This window comes from Megalops cyprinoides, chromosome 23, assembly GCF_013368585.1.
Source record: "Megalops cyprinoides isolate fMegCyp1 chromosome 23, fMegCyp1.pri, whole genome shotgun sequence".
Lineage (NCBI taxonomy): Eukaryota > Metazoa > Chordata > Actinopteri > Elopiformes > Megalopidae > Megalops > Megalops cyprinoides.
This window is the reverse complement of record NC_050605.1, coordinates 20,564,162-20,578,459: the sequence shown is the minus strand read 5'-3', so window position 1 is coordinate 20,578,459 and position 14,298 is coordinate 20,564,162. Positions and strand designations below refer to the sequence as shown.

The 14,298-nt window shown below is 44.0% G+C and overlaps 1 protein-coding gene across 1 annotated transcript in view; it reads left to right on the top strand.

The window, feature by feature from the left end:
- The window catches only part of tmtc2b (transmembrane O-mannosyltransferase targeting cadherins 2b), a 114,552-nt gene that overhangs the window by 78,219 nt on the left and 22,035 nt on the right, over window positions 1-14,298 (top strand). Inside the window, exons 3-8 of the mRNA XM_036517465.1 lie at window positions 780-1,605; window positions 4,369-4,483; window positions 5,782-5,867; window positions 7,927-8,111; window positions 8,937-9,015; window positions 13,031-13,152. Coding sequence (XP_036373358.1) covers window positions 780-1,605; window positions 4,369-4,483; window positions 5,782-5,867; window positions 7,927-8,111; window positions 8,937-9,015; window positions 13,031-13,152 — 1,413 coding nt within the window. The remainder of the gene's footprint in view (window positions 1-779; window positions 1,606-4,368; window positions 4,484-5,781; window positions 5,868-7,926; window positions 8,112-8,936; window positions 9,016-13,030; window positions 13,153-14,298) is intronic.

Sequence of the window (14,298 nt, the reverse complement as noted above, 5' to 3'; positions counted from 1 at the left end):
TGGATGCTTATGTTATTTTGTGCTGGAAGTTGCTCTGGATCAAAGTGTCTGCTAAATGATTGTACTGTAATGTAATGTATTGTATATGCCAGAGGACAGAATAAGTGGAAGATAGAGATGTAAAGTTACAGGGGAAATTGTATGGGTAATACTTTCTTAGTTATAATTGCTGTGATGTAATCAGAATGTCTGTCCTTTTAAAGGAGGCTGATCATAACTACATGGCATCTCATTCTGTGCATGGGATGAAGGACAACAATTTAAAATTAGGCTGTGACAAATGGAATGTTTTTTAAAGAACAAGGTGTCTTTTTAGTAAACTTTGTGTCATTTCCATGTAGTGCCTCACAACTATATAAACAGCCTATATCTCGATCTGTTCATGTGCGCATTTGAAATTGTTCCACAGCAACAAAAGCTGTATTATTGCTGGCCCTGGTGGTTCCTTCTCAGACTGTCCTGCCAATACTGCAGAAAGCACTGGGGTGAATAAATTGTCCATGGATGCAGTCTGAGATCCTCACGGCCCTGTAAAGCACTCCTGTGTTTTCACTCTTCCCTCACTGACCTCGTCACGCTGGTTCAAAAATCGAAATTATACTCGGTCCGCCGCTCAGTTTATGAATACAGCTCAGATTAAAATCAATTTGGAGGAAACCTCAAGCCAAACGGAGAAGTGGATTGGCTCTCCCCGTTGTAGATCGGTTTACCTGCAGTGGCCTTGCTGTGTCCGGTTGATTGAAACGTTGCACCCCGTGTGCTTTTCTTTTCTCTTGCAGAGGAAGAACGCCGGCCTGCTCTGGAGCGTCTGTTTGCTGGCCACCTGGGGCGCCGTCCTGCTGGCCAGTCGCCTCTACTGGATGGGCAACAAGCCGCCCAACTTCTCGAACTCCGACAACCCAGCGGCCGATTCCTCGAGCCTCCTCACCAGGACGCTGACCTTCCTCTACCTGCCCGCCGCCAACGTGTGGCTGCTCTTGTGCCCCAACACGCTTAGTTTCGATTGGTCCATGGACGCCCTGCCTCTCCTCAGGACGCTGGCCGATTGGAGGAACCTTCACACTGTGGCCTTCTACGCCGCGCTGCTGCTCCTGGCTTGGTTTGGCCTCCGGAGCCCGGCCAAGCTCCGCGAGGCAAACGGGAAAGCCCACGTCACCAACGGGAAGTCCAGCACGAACGGGCACAGCTGTCACCCGGACCCCGAGCACCCCGGCCCAGGCTCGGAACCTCCGAAGAGCGTTGAGAACGGTACGAAGAACCACTGCGTTCCGAAGACCTCGCTGCCCACCACGGAGAACGTGGTGGTGTTCTCTCTGGGGCTGCTGGCCATCCCTTTCCTCCCGGCCACCAACCTGTTCTTCTACGTGGGCTTCGTGATCGCCGAGAGGGTGCTCTACATCCCCAGCATGGGCTTCTGCCTGCTCCTGACAGTGGGGATACGGGCCCTGTACGTCAGGCTGAGGAGACGGACCTCCAAAACCCTGCTGCTCTACTGCAGTGCCGCGCTGGTCCTCCTCTACGGCATTAAGACCGTGCTGAGGAACCAGGACTGGCAGAACGAGGAGATGTTGTACAGGTCAGGGATAACGGTGAACCCTGCCAAAGGTAAATCGGACCTTATTACAAGTCACACTTCGGAGTTTGTGGAATTTTTTTTTAATACACCACAGTGATGAATGTGAAAGCCGGTATTGTTCCAAATGGGGTATTGTTGTTTTTGTGGACTGTGGTTGTACCCAGATTTTCTTTTTTTTTTTGAGCTGACTTAAGAGTTTGTGTTGGTTATCCTATCACTCTGTATCCTAAAAACAGCGTAAGCAAAGACAAAAATCTGAGAAGAATTTACTTGCATTACACAGACAGTATTGATTCTACTACCAATTTAACAGTATGAACATGAAAAGCAATCGTCCCATTGATGTAAGTATTTGTATGTGTCTGTATGCGTGTGTGCATGTGTGCGTGGGTGTGAGAGAGCATCTAGTGAAATTCATTCAAATCGTATTCTTACTAGACAGTGGGAGTTGTCGAGGGACCATGTAAGTGATGACACAGTGTCTCAGGAGAGCTGCGGTGTCGTTAACAAAGGCAGCCCTGCGGGGGATGGGTTATAATAGCCATGGCAGTCCCTTAGAAATATAATTCCTCTATCTGGAAGGGTGTATCCAGAGGGTTGAGTCTGCTGCTTTCTCTGTGGAAATAAAAATGATATATTGCATGTTATCTTAACTTCCTCTAGGCACACCATTAAAAGAGAGAGGACAGATCTATGTCTTAATGTATTATCTTAGTCTCTTTTTGTTAGCCCATGGTGTCATATATATACTTGCTAAACAGGAGCACCACGACAAGACAGATGACTTCATGTCATGCATTGTCTGGGATTAATTAATACAGATGGGGTTCTGCTGGTGCATTATGGGTCAAACCACAATTTCCCTATAAGGAGTTAAACTATGGCATTGAGCCTTGAGTTGCAATCAGCATCTCACCCTGTCACTAACGCTGCTGTGGGTGTAATTAGCGGCAGTGATTGTACAAGTGTAACTCCTGCCTAGTATTAGTACAGTTGTGATATGAACAGGAGAAGGGGCTTTTTTAACATTTTTTTTTCTCATGAGCCTGATTGAAAATGAGTGTCTCAGACGGCATGCTGGGAAGGGTCCTTTGACGGTTCACTGACCTTTTGTTTGAAACGTACCCCTGTAATTGGACACCTCATTGTCACCACAGGGGAGTCAGTCCTCTGTGCTCGCCTTTGACATTTCTGCTTTTAGTTGCCGTAGAAAAACCCTGCGTCCGAGCACACGTTTCAGTATGGTAAACCAGGGCCAGTCATGCGTAATTCTTTGACTTGCTCCTTCGAATCAGAAGATGAACAAGTGAAACAATGGCATATGATGTGAACTGTTCTCCCTCTCGGATTGGCCGAGGTACAGAATTGTGATGGCTGTTAACCCGGGCTGGGAAGGCCATCAGCGCTTGCCTTGGCTCACTGTCAAGCGATGTGTGAAGAGTCGTTGTGGGCCAGCTCCTCGACAGCACCACGCAGAGATAATCCTCGCTTGTCCTTTGAAAGCCCTGCTATGAAGCAGTGGCCGCACACATACAGTACCAGTCAAAAGGTCGCACACACAAGATTAAGACAGTGGGAAACATGCACGCAAAAACATTTTGATCGGAAGACTTGTGCTTAAATGCTTGAAATTTGTTTCTTAGGCATCAGCTTCACTATTTATATTTATCTATCAACACAAAAAAATTATTTTTGAAAAATATTTTTTGGCTACTTTGGAGAATCTAAAATGAAAGATTTTGATTTGTTTATAACACTTTTTTGGCCACTGCATAATTCCATCTGTGTTATTTCAAAGTTTGGATGTCTTTCATATTCTTCTAAAATGTGAAAAATAGTAAAAATAAAAATTGCCTGTTACTGTACAGAAGTGCGCAGTAAAACTAGAGGGCTCCCACAAACCAACCCAAAGGCTGTTCTTCCATGCAGTACTCTTGCAGTGCAAAGGAAACAGGACAGGAAAATTCTGTCATTTATTACAGAGGTATTGATCATCTTAAATGGAATTTAATACAGGCACGGCTCACTAATAAGTGTGCTACTAAATGCATGGCCTAAAATAAGCATTGGACGAAGAGATCGGTTTATATATTTTAATAAAAAGTACAGCCTGAATGGCTATGTTTGTGATTTTTTTCCCCTTCTTTACAGCTGTCAGGAGATTAAAGAGAAACAGCATTCTGAGGAGAGATTTTTTTACAGTGACTCTGCCTCAGAGCACTTGCAGTTTGTCGTCCCAGTGGTGTGGAGCTAGGGCTGTAGATTGGCTTAAATAGTGCATAAAAAGTCTGAGCGACTGACTGCATGATGGATCCCAACTGTCTGTACTTTCCCTCAGTGTGGATTTACCTTCCTGGCAGAAATATTGACACATTCAACAGGCCGGCCACTTAAGTTACGTGATATATTATTTATTGACCCTAGCGCAGCGCAGAAGGAATCTGTTAAGGATTTAAATGTAATATTGTTATCGATCTTTCAGGATCACGGTGTTATGAGCAGTTCTTTCCATCTGGGTGCTGTGAGAGGCTCAACACTGAATATTACCGCTTATGTTTGACCTTGTTTTTTCTTCTGATGACAAACAGCTTTTGTGGAGCCATATTTCAGCTGATGTGAGCGGAGGACCAATGTGCTGTCATGTCTAATTTCATTTTTTTGCTGCTTTGAGATACCTTTGGCGCTACTGGAGGTGGCCAAAGCCTACCTAAAGCTCTCAGGAGAGAACAACAATCTTACACGAGTAAAAAGTTTGGAAAGTGTACTGACGGACTCTCTCTACCCCCTGCCAGCGTGGGGCAACCTCGGAAACGTCCTGAAGAATCAGGGGAAGATGGCGGAGGCCGAACGGGCCTACAGGAATGCCCTGTACTACCGCAGAAACATGGCCGACATGCTGTATAATCTGTGAGTATGCATGAATCATCCCTGTGCTTTCTCTGCGGGACCGGCCCTTAGAAAGCGTCTATTGATCGGCAGTCTCCTCATTGAGGAAACTGTCTGTTGAATTCCCAGGGGCGCTGTTACTGTGACAGTGTTTCCATTAATCAGGCTTTTGTAAGCCTTGGGGACGACAGCAGCTACTTCTGATACTTACATTAACCCTGAAGTGCCAAGGGTACCAGACCCCATAACTCTGACACCTCTGATTCCCTTGGCTACGTTTCTCTTCTCTGTCACAGTCTGTGTAGTCTGTTGGATATGTCTTGTGACTGCAGGCTGAATTAAACTCCTTGCATGTTGAAAGGAACCGAAGATGAGTTATGAATTCTCATTGAGATGGCCACTTTTCAAGCGCACATCTCATTACTGTGGCTTTGAAGGACAGCCTTCCAAGCTCCTTGCTAAATTCTGGTCCGGGAGCGGAAGGTTGTTGCGTTTTAGATGTGCTCAAGGTCAGGGCCAGCTTTGTTCCTGACCCTGCAGTTTTTTTCTGACATGACGAATTTCACAGATGTGCATCGGTGAATGACTGAGGAACACAGCAAAGACACACTATGTCTTTCGAATGTTTCTGCCATATTCCTGGTCACTCTGGGGTATAGACCCTGGACAGCAGATTTGTCAGGGCAGTGGGGGGTATACAAAACCATGGCCTGCAGATTCACATTGAAGATTTTAGTCCTGGTTGCAAATGCAATGTAGGACTGTGTCCAACAGCTGAACTCACCATTACACTCCAGCATAGTGTCCTCTCCTGGGACCAGAGATCCAAAGTCCTGGAGGCTTTGGCTTGCATTCAGCAGCTGATTGACACCTGTACAACATGTGAATCAGTGTCCTATTTTACAAAGATTGTGGCTATCCTGTCTCAGTGCTTGTGTATCTCTAGTAAACACCACTATTTTTAAGCATATTTGTATAGGCAGTATTCTTCTTTCTTCTCCTCACTTGACTGTATTCCAAAGTTCTGCTCTTTCATCCTCTGTTTCACTCTGGAGGCTTGCTTGAGAGTACTAAAATTAGAGATACCACCTTGTCAGAGAAATGTCACCCTTAGCACCACTCTCCCTCGCTGTGCGCCCAGAGTGTGTGTGTGTGTGTGTGTGTGTGGGGGGGGGGGTTAGCTATGACACTTCGATTTGTTTTCTCCCTGGTCTCCTGTTTGAGAGTGCATTCCCCCATGGCAACTATTGTCTGATGGTAATATTCACCGTAATTGAGATTTCTGCTGAAACTCTTGGCTCGCTTCTTTTTTTGTCCAGAGGATTGCTGCTACAAGAAAACAACAAGTTCTCCGAGGCCCTGCATTACTATAAGCTGGCGATTGGGAGCCGGCCAACTTTGGCTTGTAAGTACCGTTTCAGTTTTATAGGCAATTTTAGGCTCCCCTGATCACGTCTGCAGCCAGGCACCTGGGAAATGGGGAAAACGGTGGTGACACACACCGAATTAATGGACCAGCTGAGCTTTTGAGTCATTTCAGTATAACCCCATTCATTTCAAAAGAATAAACCCTTTCTTAATTGCACTGATAATTAATCCAGGTCTAACGCACTCTTACTGTCTGGTTTTAATTCGTTCTCCTTTATCTTCTGCTTAGTTGTAGTTCCCTCATGCTGTTTGCGGGCCATTATCGGCCCCTGTCAGATGTCAGATTAGCAGAATTGAGTCCTCAGGTATAAGGAGGGACTTCTCATTCTTCACTGGTCATGTTCTTAATTGGGCTGATTTTTTTGCATTATCGAGCAGTGACAGAGAGCAGGAACGGTCAGAGCTTTTAGTCATATACAGTCAATTAATGTCTAAGAAGATTGTGAGAGTATATGCATACATATATATGTACTAGTATGTAGTTCCTCATTATATGTAAGCCCCTGTATAGTTATAACGGTGCAGATCATATTTGGAATTATCAACTTCAAATGTGAAATTAAGTTAAATCAAATTAAATGAACTTGAAAGCCATTTCTTTTTTCAGTATGTTGAGGAACTTCTGTTATGAAACTGTAGAGTAGCATGCACTACAGTGGTTTTCTGAGGATTGAGACTGCAAGTAATACACTACGGTCGCTATTGTTGTAATTAGGAACTGTGCTTCATGTTCATTACCTCTGCTAAAAGGATTACAGAATATGTAAGACCAAAAATTTTTGCTGTTGAAAATCATGCTGGTAAAGGATATATGAGGTCTCTTGGAATCATTTACAACTTTAAAAGCCTGTATAACTCTCAATACCATGAAAAGTAATTTGGTATTGCGTGTGATGGCCATGCTATAGTGCTGGAAATGGTCATCCTTTGCAACAAAAAGAGGAATAATGTATAACATACATAACATATTAGGGTCCCAAGGTTTAGTCAGTGAATATAATGTTAGGATGTGACCATGTGATCACATGATCCTGAACAATTTCAATTGGCTGGCACATTTCACTCCCAGACTAATGAGAAAGTAAATCAAGGAAATCGCTAAAATCCACAGACACCGTGTTAATGAGCCTGGGTGTAAATGTATTAATTTAAAGAGAGGAAGTTGATTCTACAATGAGGCTAAGGACTGAAAATGCGAAAAGCCGCATAATTAAACAGGAACTCTTCATGTACTGTGCAGGGTAGTTCACGTGTAGGTCATGTGTTCTCAGACGTATATACGAGATCACAGCGTCTTGTCCCACTTTCTTCCTCCATCTGAGACAGAGACCCCTTAAGCAAACAGTCTGGAACAGCTTTCCAGCAGAAACCCTGGGCAGTCCAAAGGAAGGTTATTCAGAGACAGTGCTGATTTGATAAATGTTGGATTGCTGCCACATCGTGATTAAGAGTTAAAGGACAAGGGTAATGGAGGAGAGTGTTTTAACTCATTTGTGGTGTATTGCATGTGGCAGACAGTTACCGGGAGGGAGACCATGCCATTTGCAGTCTCAGAGGGAGACGTGAACGAGTTTTGTAGTGCTACGTCTACATTTAATTGCTTAGCAGACGCTCTTACCAGAGCGACTTACAGAGGTTACAGTTCTTACATGTTATGATTTGCACAACTGGATATTTACTGCGGCAATACTGGGGCAAAGTACCTACGCCACACTACTGACCACAGCATTGGTTTCTCTCGGAGGAGGTTACATTACATTCATTTAGCAGACGCTCTTATCCAGAGCAACTTCCACCACAAGAGAACAGGGGCGTATCCGTTCAAGTTGAATGAGCAGCAGTGTCAGACCAGGCTAACAACACTCCCCGACCAGTCAGTGATAGCATAACACCATTCTAGCCCCACCCTTAGTTAATTTGTGCAACCTGAGCAGACAAGGGAAGCCAAGTCTGCTACCATATATCAGTTACTCTCCAGGTCCCCGTGATTATTACCTGCTGAATGTTGACCCTGTGTTGCCTCTCTGGCTCTGCAGCTGCGTACTTGAACACGGGGATTGTCCTGATGAACCAGGGGCGTCTGGATGAGGCCAAGCGGACATTCCTCACCTGCGCCAACATCCCTGACGAAAACCTGAAGGACCCCCACGCCCACAAGAGCTCGGTCACCAGCTGCCTCTACAACCTGGGGAAGCTGCTGCACGAGCAGGGCCAGCAGGAGGTGGGCACAGAACTAGGCCGACATACAGATCCAAGCTGGAGATCAATACATTACCTGTCATTTATAAATTTATAAATGCACAAGATGCACTTATCCAGAGTGTTACAATTTTTACAGTGTTATCCATTGATACAGCTGGATATTTACTGAGGTAGTAGTTTATGGGTTATGTGTTATGTACCTTGCACAAGGGGACAGCAGCAGTGCCCCAGTGGGGAATCAAACTGGCAACCTTTTGGTTACGAGTCCTGCTCCTTACCACTATGTTACACTGCCACCGTGTATATAATCTACCATTAGAAATGGATGTTAATTCAAGAACCCCAACCTTAACTACAGTGTTGCCTCCAACTACCAAAATGAACTAACTTCCCATTCGAACAACCCACTGAATAACCCTGGATTTTAAATGACATAATCCATATGTCTACAATGGGAATGGTGCTCCCATTTGCAAAAAAAAAAAAAAAAATGAATACGTACCTGAACTAGAAAATATATAACATATAAATGTTGCCCGCACCTATCAAACACCCACAAGATCAGTCTTAATGAAGAAAATCTTGAGGATTATACATGTGGAATCTCAGCTCGGTGTTTTCAAACTGGCAGGATGGTGGGCCAAGTTAGGAGTATGTCTTTATCCCAAGAACCCTGAGGTTGGTTTCTCATAACACATGTACTATAATGTGCGGTGTAAGATACCACTGTTGTGACCCCATTCACTTTGTCACTGTCAACACCAGAAGAAAGACCTTCCCGAAGGAAAACCTAGACTAATTAGTTCATCCTCATTAATAACTGACCCCCTCGTTTTATTCACAGGAGGCCCTGTCAGTGTACAAAGAAGCAATCCAGAAAATGCCGAGACAGTTTGCACCTCAGAGTCTCTACAACATGATGGGTAAGCGGGATTTCAGATTTAACTTCAGAGTCCAGATTTAACTTCATAGCCCCAATCTGGTGATGATTCCGGAGGGAGGAAGACTGTGGAGATGACAGGTCACGTGGTGGAGACAGAGATGGGACCAGAAATAGTTCTTGGGGGGAGAAAACAATTACACTGTACTTGGAGAGCTGAAATATCTGTAAATTAGCCAAACCAAAGTTTCAGTGATAAACCAGAGCTGCCCTCTCTGATAGTGTGGCTCTTCCTGGGCTATATTGTGACCCGACCAATCAGCGGCTTGTTTGTCAGCTTGTTGGTGAGCTACTTCCTGCCACCTTTGGGAAGCGAAGACCTGCAGTGTCAGCAAATTTTTCCTGATACTCTCCTAACCACACCACTGAAGACAAAACAAAAGCACTTCCAAATTTCCAGTTTCAGTTACATTTAAAGCCCAGCTTCAATGGAAGTTTGTCCCTGTTATTTTTGGTCAGAATATTGGCACTGAGTTCCTTCCAGCTTAAACTTTGGGGCTTTGAGCTGTTGGACCATTAGGCTTCTGTAAATGTTGATTGGTTAAGATGGGGATAAGGACATGTTTTTCTTCTCTTCAGTTTTTTAGTTTGTTGTTTTTTTGCACAGAACTTGTGGCGTGGAATCACTGCGGATTGTATTTACTTTGATTTAGTGTTCTTGCCTAAAATAAACTTCTGTTGACCCTGATAACCCTCTCAGGTTCTAATCTTACTCCTGAGCTAGCACACACGTGGAATGTAACAATTTTTTAATTTCTTCACCCCTTTTTTAATTTCTTCACCCAATTTCTTCATGATTTAACAACTTTTGCGGGGGTGAAGTCGACAAATCTATAAGTAGACTGCAGGTAAAATTTAGAATATACTTGTTCCACTTAGTATGCACAACTACTGGCTTTAAACTTTTCAGAAAGCTAAGTGTCTAAGACAAACAGCCTTCATGACGTGCACCGATGTTCTGAATAAAGACAGATAAAGATAGCTGGTTAAGCGGCAGACCCTCCATATGCAGCAGGGAGGGGAAATGTCAGGAGTCCATTTGCCAGATGAATTCCAGCCACTGAGGATGAGTGGTGATCTTAAATGGAAAAACGAAAACCTCGTCTGGATGCAGCCCCACCTGGGACAGTAACCTCACCTGAGTGCAAGGCCTTGGGAATGTTGGAAATTTTATTTTGACTGCCCTCAGAAATCTAGGAGTTTAATGCTATATTTATACAATTCCCTGAAAAAAATGATACAAACCCTGCAGTAACAGGATATACCCAAGCTACCGAAAGTAGGGCATCAGATCAAAATGTTTGATTCTCACTTGAGTCAGGCTTTAATAGTGAACTTTGACCCTTTGGTTTGATTTTGGCACAGCATTATTGGAATATAGTCCAAGCAAACATTCTCACAGGTTTACTTTGCCTTGTGGAGCACCTTGAATGAATTTTTGGAATCCTATTAATCAGGTGTGTCTGGCACCAATATGTAGCAGACAGTAGATCAAGGCTTAACTTTAGCAACACTACAAATTATCTGGGTTTCTGAAGGTAAGATTACTCCTCAGGCAGATGGTTTGAAGCTGCTCTATTTTTACAGGTTCTCATAAATCTGCAGCCTGGGTATATTCATTTTTGAGAGACACGGAAAGCAGCTTCAAAGTGTGGATTTTGCGGCAGCTGATCAACGCCCTCCTTGAGTCTCGCGGTCGACGTTCCCGTACTGCGTTAATGCAGCTCATTCACTTTCTGCTGTGGTGACCACCCTCATTTACGATGTAACAGTAACGTGGATGCATTTGCCGCCAGAGCTGGTCCTTCTCTAGTTAACAAAATACTCTATTTCCAGTGAACCCACTTTCCACTCGTGTTCTTGTCCCTGCAGAGTCCTGCCTGATGGTCTTTGCCAACTGTTTTCCAGTCTACAACATCAGCTCTGTCGATCTCATAGTAATTTGCCTCTCTGATGAATTTTTTCTGGAGCTGAATTCCACTGTGGCCTTCCTGTTACGGCGAACCTTCTAATTAATGGCTTGAGCTAAATGCGGCTTGACAGAAGGGTGGGAATTAAGTCAAAATGCTGACCAACCTGGGTATTATAAGTTGAAAAGCTGATGCCGATGTCAGCTTTCCAACCTGTTAGGGAGGTCTTTGTTCCAGGAGGAGGCTTGCGGTCAGTACGGGGCTTTTTTCATTCTCGATTAGCACAGGTCACCGTTCTGATTTGTTTTGATTGAATTTCAAAACTGGAACGGAACTGCCAGTTGTTTATTTTACATAGCAAGCTCATCAGGTTGTTTTTTAAATTGTCAGAGGTTTCCTGGTCCGGCCAACGAAAGGAAGCTGTCATTAGGAGAGATATTTTATTGCTGCGAGAAAGTGGGTCAGAGTTTTGATCTAATCTGCCACTTAATCTTGCCCCAACACTCCTAAATCAGCCATGGAATGTTCCTCTGGAAAATATGGCTTTCAACACCTAGGACTTTGCGTCAGTTCAAATTTTATTCCTGTGTTTACTCCTGACTCAAAGATCGGACAGATTTAGAGTTTCTGCTTGAGACTAAATTTAAAGAGGGAATTATGATATTTATCTTATCCACATAAGAGGTTTAAGCCAAATTTAAGATACTGGCTGCAGGCCTGTTTATAATCTTTTTTTTTTTTAAAACAGGAAAAAGAATTACCGTGAACTACATGTGATAGTGGATCATTCGATCTGCTGGGATAATATGCCTTCTAATTGGTATACCGCATACATGGACTTGAAACTTGCGCCACAAGTTCAAGTGAAAGTTAAGCTCTGCAATGGGCCATCTCTCCTTTGTTATTCCTACAATAACTACATTAAAAACATTGTTTTGGGTGTGTTTCACCAATTAAGAAGCCGTGTCCTCGGATTCTTGGAATAATATGTCTGGAGGCCTGTGAAGGAGAGTGTGTTTTTTCAGGTGGGAGAACGCTGGAGGCCAGGACAGGATCAGGTGGTGTCTGCAGGGTCACAGTGTGTTTATACTTAGTTCTTCAACGCTATATCATTAGATAACTTCTACCCGACCCATCAGTAATGGGTCAGCCACACCTCTCTCTCCCTGGAAGCCTCTTCAAGGGAAAATGGGCCTGGTTGTAGCTGCTACCTGGCCCCAGCACCTGCAGGCATATGGGGAAAACAAAATAACTAATTAATTAATTAATTAACTAATTATGCATCAGTAACATTCCAAAAAATGATTATTATTCTTAATATCCTAGGGAAAATACTTTATATAAGAGAAGAAATTCTTTTTTTGCCATTGATGCTGCTTTTTTCTTTGTGGTGTATTGGCTTTGAGTCCAGGGAGTTTGATTCAGTAAATATTTTCATGACTGTGGAAACCCCCTGAAGAGACATCTGCTTTATTCAACAAACACTATTATTATTATATTACAAAATAATTATGGAAAAAATCTGCATCTTTATAGTCCATTGTTACTGGTCTGTGGGCCTCGAGGCTGTCTGTTTGAGGCTGTGTCATTGACATTAGCCACGCTAAAAGGAAGCTGTTAGCTGAGCTGGCATAGTGATGTACTGCAACTGGAGATAGTTATCTCTGAGAGGAAATAATCCCTCTTACACCCTCTTATCTACAGAAGCTGGAGAACAACAAGGCAAAGTGATCTGCGATTACTCTTAAAGCACGTGCTTAGTCTGAGACAGAGGGGAAGTGTTTAAGAAGATCTGTCATTTGCTTCATCACCATGCAATCCCTGACAACGCTTTCATTAATTGGAAAAATTGTTCCTTTGAGGCTGTTCTTTGAGGGGGAAAAAAACCAAACACATTTCAAGTTAAAGCTACAGGAGTTCTGGCAAATGTCAGCGTTCGGTGACAGGGTGTAGATTTCAAAGTCAGCAGGCGTCGGGGCAGGGCCGTTTTGGATGGCTGCCTCTCTCAGTCACCGAACGTGTTAGTGGAACAATAGAGAGTTCTGTGGTTCCTTAACCTTTGACCTGACCTCTGACCTCCCTGCACAGGAGAGGCCTACATGAGGCTGAACAAACTGACGGAGGCCGAACACTGGTACCGAGAGTCCCTGAAGGCCAAGCCCGACCACATCCCCGCCCACCTGACCTACGGGAAACTTCTGGCCCTCACCGTGAGTGCAGCTCCTCCTCTTCCTCCTCCCCCTCTCCTCTTCCTCCTCTTCCTCCCTGCTCCATTGGCCCGCTCACGCTCCCTCCAGCTCCAGTGCTAATGCGGCCTGGCAGTCTGTTCGCGTTTCCAAGGTCCCTGAACAGAATGAATCGATTGGCAGCCCTGCCTTAACCAGAGATGTGCGCGTGAGCAACGTTGAGTTTCTCAAGGTGCTCCGTGTTCGCCGGACAAAAGCTGATTAATTGGAAATCGCGTCACAGTTTAGTGTCGTTTCAGATCTGCTTCTAGGGCCCGAAACCTGTCACTGTGGCTGCCTATGTCTGCTCTCTCCGCTGACATTCAAGATCCCACTCAATTTTAGCAGCAGAGCCTGTAAAATGTAGTAGTAAGGTGCAGTAAAGGCTTTGAAACTGAAACTGGATCTGGGCACTTTAAAACCTGAACCAAACCTGTTATTTTAGGTAACTAGGTACTACGGCCAGGTTGTAGACAAAGATATTTTCTATAGTTAGCTTTGACTACAGAACCCTAAATTATCCTTCTAGAATGATGATAAATCTGTTTTCTCCCTCTAAGCACCAACTGAGCAGCAAGATAGCATTGTATATCAGCTGTTAAACTACAGTGAAAGTCCTGTTTTCCATAATACAGCTCTCATCTGTATAGTTTTTTTTTGTTTTGTTTTGTTTTTAGTTTAGTTTTATTTGACCATAGAAAACCAAAGAGCAAGGGACACTGCTGCATGTTCCGAAAGGGACGTTAAGAAGTTAAAACTGTTGCAGCGAAGAGCTTCCTGAGAGCTTTGTCTCAGAACTGAAGGTCAGTGTTCATTTTGTGTAGGCAGCTAGCTGCATGTATATTTTGCAGAATGTCTGATCATGATTAATTTCATTGTGGAGAACTGAAAAACTGCAAACAAAAGACCCAGGCATATTTGCACCATTTTGTAAAAGGGGGGGGGTGAAGGGGGAAAGCAGTGCTCTGGGCCTCGTTAGGCAAAGCAGAACGGGTGTATTGTAAGACAGCTAAGGCCTGCTACATAAAATAAACATAACGAACCATTTACAGTTCAGTAATAAATTCGCTGTACATTACCAATTTGTCACTTTCATTAATTTCAGCACATGAAGGCACTCTGAGAAATGAT